Below are 13,408 nucleotides of genomic sequence, written 5' to 3' on the forward strand. Positions count from 1 at the left end.
TGGTTCAGTCTGCCTTGCTATCTGTAGACACCGGTATGGTTCTAACATCAACCGTACTTGACACAGAATTGAAAACCAGCACACACCATACCCCAAACTTCCCATTAGATGCCTAAGGTCAATGACTTCCATTCTCAGTCTACATTCTGCAATACTCTTAATTCCACCCAGACTTTCATCTATATATCTGGTAGACTTTATGCTCCTTTCCCACAATACAGAGGATTGGTTCCTTTCTAGTGCCTAGCTCCATGCTTGTTAAATAATAAATTATAATTTAAAATAAATCCCAAAAGCCATCATGGAAAGGTTTTCAATATCCATGTAGTAATCATCAAAACCAGGAACTCTAAAAGATTCCATTCCTCTGACTCAACTTTTATTCCCTTAATAAACTGTCAATACTACATTTTAAAATATGCTATTGAACACTTAACAAAAGATTTTCAAATTAATGTTTTGGAAACAGATTCTCAAATTCCAAATACCCATTCAATCTTTGATCATTTTATCAACTCCTCCCACTTTCATGCTTTTTACATATATTATTAGTCAACATTTCACCTACTAGTCTATAAACTCATGTGGAATTTGCTGCTTTATTTAGCACAGAGGTCCCAGGCCCTCCTTCAATTTCACATAATAATCCTTACTAGAAATACTCATATATATTTACTATTCATATGGATCATTATTTTGATTAATAAACTTACAAAATGAGAAGCTATAAAATTCAAAGTATTCACTTTAATAGTTTTCTCTCCTTCAGAATGCTGATAGACATTTCTGAATTATTAAAACTTTTCAATAGGTACCAGAATCCAATGTGGTGAGTACATAAAGTTACCTCAGTTGCTATAGGAAAGCTTTTTTAATGCAGTCTCTTCAAAGTTCTTAACTGGTACATATTATCAGAATAATGATTTTTTTATACTTCTTTATTGGAGCATAATTACTTTACAATGTTGTGTTAGCTTCTGCTGTACAAGAGTGAATCAGCTATACATATACATATATCCCCCCTACTTGGACTTCCCTCCCACCCTCCCTACCCGACCCCTCTAGGTCATCACAAAGCACCAGCTGATGTCCCTGTGCTATGTGGCTGCTTCCCACTAGCTATCTATTTTACATTTGGTAGTGTATATATGTCAGTGCTACTCTCTCACTTCGTCCCAGCCTCCCCTTTCCCCACTCTGTCCTCAAGTCCGTTCTCTATGTCTGTGTCTTTATTCCTGCCCTGCCACTAGGTCCATCAGTACCATTTTTCTAGATACCATGTATATGTGTTAGCATACGGTATTTGTTTTTTTGACTTACTTCACTCTGTATGACAGACTCTAGGTCCATCCAACTCACTACAAATAACTCAATTTCCTTCCTTTTTATGGCTAATATTCCACTGTATATATGTGCCACATCTTCTTTATCCATTCATCTGTCGATGGACATTTAGGTTGCTTCCACGTCCTGGCTATTGTAAATAGTGCTGCAATGAACACTGTGGTACTTGTATCTTTTTGAATTATGGTTTTCTCAGGGTATATGCCCAGTAGTAGAATTGCTGGGTCATATGGTAATTCTTTTTTTAGTTTTTTAAGGAACCTCCATACTGTTCTCCATAGTGGCGGTATCAATTTACATTCCCACCAGCAGTGCAGGAGGATTCCCTTTTCTCCACACCCTCTCCAGCATTTATTGTTTGTAGATTTTTTGATGATGGCCATTCTGACTGGTGTGAGGTGATACCTCATTGTGGTTTTGATTTGCATTTCTCTAATGATTAGTGATGCTGAGCATCTTTTCATGTGTTTGTTGACAATCTGTATGTCTTCTTTGGAGAAATGTCTATTAGGTCTTCTGCCCATTTTTGGATGGGGTTGTTTGTTTTTTTGATATTGAGCTGCATGTATATTTTGGAGATTAATCCTTTGTCAGTTGCTTCATTTGCAAATCAGAATAATGATTTTAAGTACACATTACATATTAGTAAAATGAGGTTTTCTTTTTCTTTCTTTTTTTTTTTCTTTTTTTTGCCTCACCACGTGGCATGGGGGATCTTAGCTCCCCAACACCAGGGATCGAAGCCGCAACCCTGCAGTGGAAGTGTGGAGTCTTAACCACTGGACTGCCAGGGAAGTCCCTAAAATGAGGTTTTAAAAGTTCCAGAGTAACTTCTAGCCATGATTCTTTTGATTTCTAATAAGGTAACAGCTTGCCATTCTTTCTACCTTCATCAACTCGGCTACTGCCTTCTCTACTGCTCTGTGCTCCTTAACTCTGGTCTATCACTCAGCTCCGAGGATATAAACTGCACAGTGCATCATGCACCAGAACCGAAATTCTTACCTGGGCTTGTTAGGCCCTTTTGCAGGTTCCCTTAGCCTCTCTGATTTACCTTGTCTTCTTCCATTCCTTCAACCTCCCACCTCGACAAATACATTCAATGCCTGTTTCCATCTCCAAGACAATTCTTAAGCCACTTCTTTCCCAATGAAGTATTTTCCCAAACTAACAATAAATAGAAATGGTGATTTTCTGCACTTCAACCTAAGCATGGATTTTTTTCTTTCAGTCTCTGACATCTCAAAATGTGTTTAGATTTTCTAGATATATTAGATTTTCTAGTTGCTAGATGTATCTGGCATAAATTTAAATATTTTATATTAAACATCTTAGATGTATCAGTCTAATCTATCTTCTTTAATTTTTTATTATTTCACACATATATAAAATTAGAGCAACTCATATCATAGACCCCCATACACCCACCACAAAGCTTCAATAATTATCGGCTTTTTCCATTGTCTTCAACAATGCAAAGTCTGTTTCTTACAGCCTGCCCAATGCCTATTTCAGCACAGTGCACAGCACTTTACAGACGCTTTAAGCCCTACTGCAGTGGCACCCACCACATTCTAGGCACTGTGCAGGACCTCCTCCTAGCCCTCAGAATTATGCCCAGGATCAAACCCCGTAACTCTCGCCTTTTATTCTCTCTTGGGAAGACTTTAAAGTAACCACTCAAAGAAAATTGGCAAGTTCTCATTTGGTGAAGTCATTAATGAAATGAAGTTACATATATCAATAAAATGTAAGAATTTTTTTCTAGGGGCAGGACAGGAATAAAGATGCAGATGTAGAGAATGGACTTGAGGACATGGGGAGGGGGAAGCGTAAGCTGGGACGAAGTGAGAGAGTGGCATGGACATATATACACTACCAAATGTAAAACAGATAGCTAGTGGGAAGCAGCCGCATAGCACAGGGAGATCAGCTTGGTGCTCTGTGACCACCTAGAGGGGTGGGATAGGGAGGGTTGGAGGGAGGGAGACGCAAGAGGGAGGGGATGTGGGGATATATGTATACATACAGCTGATTCACTTTGTTATACAGCAGAAACTAACACACCATTGTAAAGCAATTATACTCCAATAAAGATGTTAAAAAAAAAAGTAAGAATTTTTTTAAAGTTACAGTACATTAGAGGAAAGACCTGGTGTCTCTATACTAATTAAGAAGGGTGGAAAATAACAGCTGAATCCCTATTATGTACCATATACTAGGTGGTTTGAATGTTATTTCTTAAAGTCAGAGGTGATGAGTATGATAGAACTAAGAATAAATGGGAAATGAAGAAATTTGCTAAAATGAATAAATATGTATTTATTAATTAATTCAAGAAACATTTATTAAACATCTTTCTACAATGTGCTAGACAGTATAAGGCACTACATATACAAAGATGAATATAGAATAAAATATGTCTTTTCATGGAGCTCATAGACCACATGGGATGAAAGATAATTACCAAGAAAGTATAAAAAGGCATAATATCTGAGCCTATTATTTATTTTTTTATTTATTTATTTTTTTGCGGTACGCGGGCCTCTCACTGCCGCGGCCTCTCCCGTCGCGGAGCACAGGCTCCGGACGCGCAGACCCAGTGGCCACAGCTCACGGGTCCAGCCGCTCCGCGGCACGCAGGTCCTCCCGGACCGGGTCACGAACCTGCGCCCCCCGCATCGGCAGGCGGACCCCCAACCACTGCGCCACCAGGGAAGCCCCCTGAGCCTATTACTGAGGAGCCCAGAAATCTTTTGTTTATATAGATTATATCTATAGATATATAATGTATTGAACATAAAACAGAATTTCCAAATATATACTTATTAAGTCATTTGAAACAACAAGCCCATTATACATAAACACATTTTATGAAAAAAACTACTTTCCAAAATAAAAGTAATTAGAAAAGTGACATTGTTTTACATTCTTGCATATCTCTTTAATATCTGGCTTAATAAAAGACAGGTATATTCTCATATCTGTTTCTGCATTCAAACTATCATGATACGTTGTTTTGACTGAAGTATATAAAGAAAACATGGCCTCATACAGATATGTTGTTAGAAAAGGAAGGACCTCATGGGTCCTTGAAGGGTCTTGGGGACTCCCAAGGATTCTAAAACCACATTTCGAGATTTCCTGAATTATAGGAAAGAACATTCTATCAAATCATGTCAGTTCTAATTCTAAAAATAAAGTAGTAGACTGAGCACTCCCTTACTGTATTTTAGAACACCAAATGAGGCTTACTTTAACAACTTAATTCCTATACTCAGTAACATAAATGGCAAAGGATTTGTATCTGGAATCTCACACACTTTTCTTAATCTAGTATTAAGTAACTTTTCTTCTGTTTGGGCAGGCAGATGTAATGTCTTTAGCCACCTTAAAGGGGCAGCAGCAACACAACAATTAGGCCTCACTGTACTTTTCTAAGTGTCTAAGATGTCAAGCAAGCCAGTTGAATTGTTATCAAGAATAAGACAAAACACTGACCAAAAGATAAGGTTGAACATGTGGTTCATCAACAAAAGCTTGGTCATAATAAAAATATGATGAAGGGATTTAATAATGCCATTCCAGCATATTAAGCATTCAATGTCTTCTTAAATGAAGACAAGTACCCATCATAGGTTTCAGAGGGAATACTGCAATATTACTATAGCCTGTCCATGATTTATCAAGAATGCATTTTTTTTCAAACTTGACAGATTAGCTCTGTATTTACAAACACAGTATTTTTGTGAGGAGAATCTACTGTGTATCAGACATTATGCCTGGTGATGGTATACAAAATGTAGGTGACAGCCTTTGAAATCAATTAGCTTTGTTAGGAAAAAGAGATGGGACCACAACTAATTATAAAACAAAGTAATAAGTGCTATAACAGCAGGATATACTGGGCTACAGAAATATGGAAAAGTCATGGAAAGACTATGGTGGGTTAAGGAGGGGGCTGGGGTGAGGGCAGATGACACAGAGAGAGATGGTGACATTTGATTTAGACCCTGAAGGACAAGTAGGATTTCACAATGTAGAAAAGTAAGGGCATCCAGGCAAAAGAAGCAACACGAACAAAAACACCAAGGCCTGATAGCCCAGCACAAATTGGGGGAGCTATAAGTTGTCCAGAGAATCTATGGTAAAACTGGAGAGACAGACTGGGCACAGAATAGGAAGATTCCTAAATGCCATATTTAGAAACAGTTTAGACTTGATCCTATAGTCAACGGGGAGCCAGCAAAGGATTTTTTTAAAGTAGAAATGTGACTTAATAAGATACGTATTCTAGAAAGAAAAAAGAAAGACGCAGTGTAGAAAACTGGAATAAAATGGGGAAAGACTACAGGGAGGACAAGTAGAATGATCTTGGCAACAGAAGATAAGGGCCTGAATTAAGATAGCAGCATTAGGAATGAAACGTTGGAAAAGACATTTTAGAAGTATAATTGACATGACATGGTGACCCATTCATTCATTTATTTAACAAGTGTTTATTAAGCTCCTACTACATACCAGGGACTATCCTAGGCTGTGGAGAGATGAAAGTGAACAAAAAGACAAAGTCCCTTCCTCCAGGGAAGGGGGTTGTACTGGGGGCATTACTGCAAAAATTTTAACCAATTAGATTTGGAGGGTAGAGGTGAGGAGAGGAATACTGTCAAGAATTAGTTCAGGCACTTCCCTTGTGGTCTGGTGTTAAGGAGTCCGCCTTACAGTGCAGGGGACACGGATCCGATCCCTGGTCAGGGAATCGAGATCCCACATGCTGTGGAGCAACTAAGCCTGCGCGCCACAACTCCTGAGCTCGTGTGCCTCAACTAGAGCCTGAGTGCCCATGTGCTCTGGAGCCCACACTGCAACCAGAGAGAGAAAACCCACACACCACAACTAGAGAGAAGCCCGTGAGCCGCAAGGAAGATCTGCGTGCCACAGCTGGGACCCGATGCAGCAAAATAAATAAATAATAAATCTTAAAAAAAAAAAAAGAATTAGTTCAAGTTTCTTAGTTTGAGTGAACGGGTGGACAGGGTTACCATTAAAAGCATGTTTAAGGGATAAAAAATTGAGTTCAGTTTTGAACAGGTTTTACTACCGGTCAGAATTACATTTGGGGTCTGGTTATACATGTACTAAGAACTATGGACTTTTAGAGCTCATTCGCTAAAGACCTTAAAGATCACTTAGTCCAACCCGTTCATTTACCATATGAAAAAATGGGAGGCTCAAAAAGATTCAGTGACCAATCCAAGGCTGCAAACTATTCAGCAGCAGAAGAAGGAACTAGACTCCAAGTTTCTTGACTTCTAGTCAACTACTCTTTCACTCCGTCCTTCTCCATTTTTACCTAAAAGTACATGAAATATATATATATGAATTGTATATATGTATACATACACAATATACTAATATTGGTATCAGCTGGCATAGGAATAAATGAGATAACCTTCAGAAAGTCTCTGAAAATGACTTAATGGCCTGATAAAATATGTTTCAAAAATAGTGTATACTTTTGAGCTGTTACAGTTTCCAGGTTGAATAGTAAGGTATAAAGCTCAAGCTGTGAAACAATATGTAAGTCTCACAGAGGAATATAATAGTAAGTGTGACAGACGGTCTTAAAATACGCATGCTAATGTTCCTGTTCTATGTTTGACCTCTAAATTTTCTAAATTTAATTACTTTACTTCACTTTTTTTGATATGCAATGAAAGTATTTCAAGATAGCAAATAATGCAGGAATCAAGAAAAGAATTTTAAATCATAGCTGGCTATCATTTACAATAACTATTTCATTGTGTTAATGTATTATCTCTTTTCTCAAGGAGAACAGAATTGTCAAGAAAGTGACAGCTTTAAATCTGCATTTCATTAAACTCAAGTAAATTCTTTGTCTCAGCTTTTAAGAAGGTTTTAGACAGAACGCTTACCTATACACTAGAAGTAAATGTTAAAACCTACCTCTTTACAGTCTTTGGAACAAACAAAATTATTTTGAGCTTCATAAAATGTGAGCCTAAATATTTTTTTTGATTTATTTTAATTTATTTATTATTTTTGGCTGCATTGGGTCTTCATTGCTGTGTGTGGGCTGTCTCTAGTTGTGGCGAGCAGGAGCTACTTTTCATTGCGGTGCGCAGGCTTCTCACTGCGGTGGCTTCTCTTGCTGTGGAGCACAGGCTCTAGGCGCACGGGCTTCAGTAGTTGTGGTGCGTGGGCTTCAGTAGTTGTGGTGCGTGGGCTCTAGGGCTCAGGCTCAGTAGTTGTGGCACATGGGCTTAGTTGCTCCACGGCATGTGGGATCTTCCCGGACCAGGGCTCAAACCCGTGTCCCCTGCATTGGCAGGCGGATTCTTAACCACTGCACAAGCAGGGAAACCCCTACATTTTTATCATTTTGCACTTGTACAAGAAATATAAACTTAAATATTATGTAACCTTATTACATTTAATGAAGGTTGTAACCTTATACTCTAAAAATTATATTACAAAACATCATGAACCTCACCACAGCTCAAAAATATGAAACTAGATCCTATTTTACCTATTTAAAATAGTGAGTTTTTTTCTCCTACCAATATATAATTCCTCACTTATAACCAAGAATCTTATTTTCAACCTGTCTTGACATGCTTCTGTATTAATATATAATACTTTGCACTCATATGACTGTGTGTAACGTTTTCAAAAGAGCATTCACCATACTATGAGTCCCTGAAAGGTAAGAACTGTGCTCTAGTTGGTTCTTTATCTTTTGCGTCTCATATAACAACTAGGACACAGTACAAACTCGATTCATATTTGAGCTAGTGAACAAATAACAAAGAGGAGGAAAACTGTCTGATCCAAAATCAGTCCAAATGAAACTTATGAATGATATCTCTAAAAGGAGGGCTGATGATGAGGACGCACGAATGAATGAACAAATGAACAAACAAATAAATAAAATTATAGAAAGTAAAATAAAATGGAGTGAGTTTACTTATTAACCTAGATATCATGAAAAACCAGAAATTGGGCTTTCAGGATGTTGGCTTCCCAAGCAATTTCTGGAGGAGACTGGGCCTCCTCATCCCCTCTTCAAGTGGAAGATGGCCTTTCAATGAAGGACACAGCTGGGAATGGGAAGACCCAGGCCGCTGGCCCCAAACAAGTGGGTGGGACAGTGAGGTGGAAGAATAGTAGTTAACTCCACTTGATGACCAATGTCTAAGGGTCGCAAAAACTCTCCTAAACACTTAAGATGGAGAAGGAGTAGGATTATTTAAGAGTTCCTAGGAAAGATTTCTTTCCCAGATATATCTCCCCTATGCTTTCTAAAGTCCCACCAGTTAAAATATTTTTAGTTCTCAATACGTGGTTCCTTTCAGCTCAATGGACACTAGCAATTAGTGTCAATGAAAGTTAACCTCTCCTTCCCATTCCCATGATCAGATTATTTAAGAGAAGGATTGCTAACCAAAATATATCTTCAACATTTAACGTCCAGGTTCCTAATGCCAAGTCCAGCAGACTGCCCATCATATCATGGCTTCAGACTTGCCCTAATATTGATACTTAGATCAGGGGCCTGCATATTCAAGTGACTATAGTCAGGTAATGTAAGTTCATGTTATGTAGTATAATTGACAGGTAATATAAATGAGAGATGACTAACTGTCAAACAGTAAGGGATGGTGGAGACTATGTCAAAAGAAGAGTGTGTACCCTATCTGAGGAGGGAGCCACTACTTAGTTCCAGCATATTCTTGCTATGCAGAAATGTGGACCCAGTTTTGCCAAGATCTTCCAATTTTTCAAGAGAGGCTGAAAATCCATATTTTAATATAAAATATACTATTTTTAAGCATGTCTATGGCTGAAAGTGGCTTTTTGGCTCCCAGTTTGTGGCCCTTGATCTAAATGAACAAGCATCATTGAGAAAATGCAAAGAGACAAAGGGGAGGCCTATTTTGGCCAGAAAGAGGGAGGCAGAATCAAAGGGGAGAAAAGGGCAGGAAAGAGGCACAGAAAGGAAGGTGGAAGTCAAATTTCACCAACCTCAAAACCTGGCCTAGGGACCCCAAACTATCTGTCTTCTAATCTGAGAACAAAAAGGAGGAGATGAAGAAAGAAAAAAAAAAGAGGGGAAGGGAGAAAAAGAACCAACTCTTGAACACTTACTAGATGGCAGGTGCTGTATCAGATGCTTTCACATATGCACTTTCACTGAGATATGGCAATGAGAGAAAAAACATCCTATGCATGGGGAAAAGAGGGAACTATATCAAAATACTAACCATTTATGTGTCAGATGATGAGAGCCCCCTTTCCAGTTCCCCACAATTTTTAACCATAAATATAATATGGTTATATTAACTTTATAATAAAAAACAAATTTGATTGAAAGTTAAATAAATAAGTTGGATTTCTGGGTAAAAATCCACCCATCCTAGAGTGTGGAAAGTATACTACCATTAAGTCAAGCCAAACTATGCACTGAGCATGTAAATAGAAAAAGAAAATATAACAACTCTAAGTGTATATAGATATGTAATCTTGCAATTATAAAACCAGAAGAAAGAGAACATGAAAGAAACTATACAGGTGATCTCGACCACAGACAGATTAAATAAGAACAGAGATATGTGAAATTGTTAAGAATGCTGTAGGTCATTCTCCTTCTTAATTATAAAGTTGACTACTAAGATGTTTTGTGTGTGTGGCCTACAAACATACAATGTACTAAGTCCTCTCTTCTATAAAATCTTTCAGACATCTGCCCATCTGTTACATACTTTTTTACATTTACTACATTGTTTTCTTTCTTTTAGGCATGTATTTTTATTTAAACAATACTTTATTTGCCTTTAGGGTGTTTCAAAGGTAACAGTAGGTTTTCTTTTTTTTTTCCTAAATGAAGTAGTATCTCATTTCAGGCCACTTGGGTTCTAAGCAATCTAAATTCCCAATTAATCTCTTCCAAATATACATATCCAGTTTTCATTCTGTTCACAAATGAAACCCTAACCCAAATACCTCAAATGTAATTTCAGGGGAGAAATACTGTTCAAAAACCTAGATAATGCATTCCTTCGCTGATGCTAAATATAGTCATCTCAAGATGACATACATTTTGACAATGATCAGTCTTACATATCAAATTTTCAAAAATAGCACAGATTCCATTTTCAATGAGTAGGAAAAATTGCTATTCACTACATTTCAGCTTCAAATGGATTTAAAAGTGTGACTCTTTCATGAAAATGGAAATTACATCAATACTGTATCAACGTAAATTGGATTTAAAAGAATTTTGTTGTGGTTTTTGCTTAGGGCTCTTTAAGGGAGTCGTGGCAGACAAAATACAGAATTGCCCACATTTTTCTTTCAAGTATTCCCATCCAGAATATAAAATATCTTCAAAAATAGGGGGCTAATAGCTGTGAGAAAGAATCTGACTTAACTACATTAAGTAATCAAAGTTCATTTATACTAAATATACCTCCTCAAAAAAAACCCTGTCCCTCAATTTGGTTGATAATGCACTTTTCCACCCTACCGGGCCTCAAAACTCAAAAGAATTTCAGAGACTTATGTGTATTCTGAGTTTTCTTATGGCAACAATTTAACCTGTAAAAGGATTGGCGGAGAATAATGTGGTTCACTCAATGACGGGTGACTAAGATGGTATAAATACCTAAGTTTATATAATCATGCTACCCAACACATAGTTATGTTGTGACTCGAAGGCCAATGGGCCCATACATGAATTCATTAACAAAATTAAGCTGGTGAATGATGCTCCTGTTGCTTTGCTCATGGAACTAATTTCTTTCTTATTATGGCTTAACTTCTTTTCTTTACCTGCCTCCAGCCCAAGGACAGACATTTTGTTAGGGCATATCCTTATGCTATTTTTATCTTGTTCTCATTCTATCCTCCCTCTCTGTCTCTCTCTCCCACTCTCTCTTCACCCCACCCCCCCTTCCAACCTCTTCGTTCGCATTATGGACCTTAAATTAAATAAATATGAAATGAAGATCTTGAAGTCATTGCGATAATCAACTAACCTATCAACTAGGTTATTTTCTTTATAAACGCCATTAACAATAATTTTTTAGCATTTGTAGAGCTTTGCAGAGTTTACAAACAGTTGGAATGGCTCGGCGTTTTCAAAAAGCATACAGAGAAGGGAGGTCTCGAGAGGTGACTACATCATTCACTCCAACTTCCAGCTCTAGTTGCACAACTCCCAACATCCGACATAGGTTAGAATCACTAAAAACTAGTCTGGAGGGAGGGGGCAGATGATGGGCTGTTAAATCACATTTCAGTCCCCAGCCTCCACAGGGACCGATCAGGAATGACTGCTCTTAAAAACAACAGGCACTGCCGGCGGAGACGGAGACCGCGCCGGGGGCACGTGGTGGGGGACGACACGGCACTTTACCTGCCGGGACCCCTGGGACAGAGCAAGGGGACCGGCACCCGCTCCACCGCCGTAGGGCTCACTACCTGCAGGACCGAGAAAGCTCCCGAAACTGCACAGACAGGGCGCAAGCCGAGCTGAAGCTGCGGAGCCGGGCAAGGAAATCGTGGCCGGGAGCCCGAGGCCGGTGACCATGGAGGGACAGCCAGGCCGATCCCGGTCCGCCCTCCGCCAAGCCCGCGGAAGCGGCTCCGAGGGCCGTTTCGCTCGCGCCGGCAGACCAGCGCGTCGCCACAGCTGGATGGAGCCGGGCCAGGAGCCGGGGCGCGCGTCCCCGCCGCCCCAGGGGAGCCAACGGCTCCATCTCGGCCGCCCCCTCCCCTCGTCCCCCCGACTCCTCTCACCCGCCTCGAGCCGGCGACACGCGAAGGTCCGGGGTGCGCGCTGGCAGGCTCTGGGCGCCGGGGTGTGGTCAGGGGTCCTGGCGCTCCGGCCGCCGCCGCTCCAGCCGCTACGAGCCCTCTGGCCGCCGCCGGCTCCAGCAGCAAGTTTCCATAAAAGTCCTGGTGTGCAGCCTGTTCCCGCATTCCAGGCGGGCCCAACGCCGGCTGCAGCTGTTCCAAAACACGAGGCCAGTTCCCCCAACCCCCCGCCTCCGCCGTGTGGCCCGGAGAGGGGTGGAGAGTCCAGGAGGAAGGCGGGCGAGGGGGGCGGTGGCTGCCAACTTTCCGCCGGGACCTGCGGGTCGCCCGGCTCTGGGTCCCTGCGCTGACCCCCTCCCCGCGGGTCCCCCTCCACCTCGCGGCGGGGTCCGGGGAAGGCACGCTGCCTCCCTTGTGGGAAACGGGTGCTACCGGAATGGGGTTCAGAAACAGGCGGCGGCTGCCTCGCCGCGACCCGCAGCCGCTTTGCGCTGGGCCCGCTTCTCAGCTGCCTTACCGGTCCTGGTGTCTAAGAAGCCGAAGCACTGCCTTATCTTCTTCATCCAGAGCGTCGACTCTTGGCCAACCTTCCTTTTACTGTTGAGAGCACAGGGCAGCAGACCGGGGACCACTTCATTTGTCTGTTGCTCTCCTTTTCTTGGTTCTGGTCTTCAAACTCCAAAGAGAATGGCTGATAGAGAAAAGTGGAAGAAAGAGGGGGGAGGGGGCGGGGAGGAGGAGGCATAAAAATAAATAATATTTATATAATCTTCCAATTTTCCTTAATTGAAGGCAAATCATCTCTGGTCTTTCTAAACCTACATTAATGCATCTTGCGAATATTAGCACCACAGAACTTTTCAATCTGGACCACCAGACTGCCAATTAAATCCATCAGACAACCTACATTAAAACCTGAAATACTAATCCAGTGGTGACATTTTCCTGGTGGGGAGACCTTCAGTTCTGCACTGCGTGCATAAAATGAATATAAATTTAATGAATGAGTGAATGAATTAACAAAATCGAACTAGCATCCACACAGATAAGCCAGGGACAACTACCTCCAATTTCCAGCCCTGGGCACAGTGGTGCTCAGGTTATATTTTCAGGGATTCTGAAAAGGCCTTCTCGTCTTAACTAAAACTTTCCTTCTCCATCCCATCCCCGTACACTATTTACTCGGGATGGAAATTCTTTTAAGAGGTATAAACCATTCATTCTT

At 40.6% G+C, this 13,408-nt stretch overlaps 1 protein-coding gene across 10 annotated transcripts in view; it reads right to left on the reverse strand.

The window, feature by feature from the left end:
• Positions 1-12,828, reverse strand: part of NEXN (nexilin F-actin binding protein) — a 60,833-nt gene extending 48,005 nt beyond the window's left edge. For 2 of the 10 annotated variants that reach the window (XM_049709823.1, XM_049709821.1), the window contains exon 1: positions 12,170-12,828. In XM_049709823.1, the coding sequence (XP_049565780.1) occupies positions 12,170-12,348 (179 nt within the window). In that variant the 5' untranslated portion in view covers positions 12,349-12,828. Of the gene's footprint in view, positions 1-9,513; positions 9,533-12,165 lie in introns of those variants that run through there. The other 8 variants (XM_033405943.2, XM_004279939.4, XM_033405945.2 and 5 more) reach the window with 6 other exon arrangements.
• Positions 12,829-13,408: the final 580 nt, after the last annotated feature.

Source organism: Orcinus orca, chromosome 1 (assembly GCF_937001465.1).
Source record: "Orcinus orca chromosome 1, mOrcOrc1.1, whole genome shotgun sequence".
NCBI classification, from domain to species: domain Eukaryota; kingdom Metazoa; phylum Chordata; class Mammalia; order Artiodactyla; family Delphinidae; genus Orcinus; species Orcinus orca.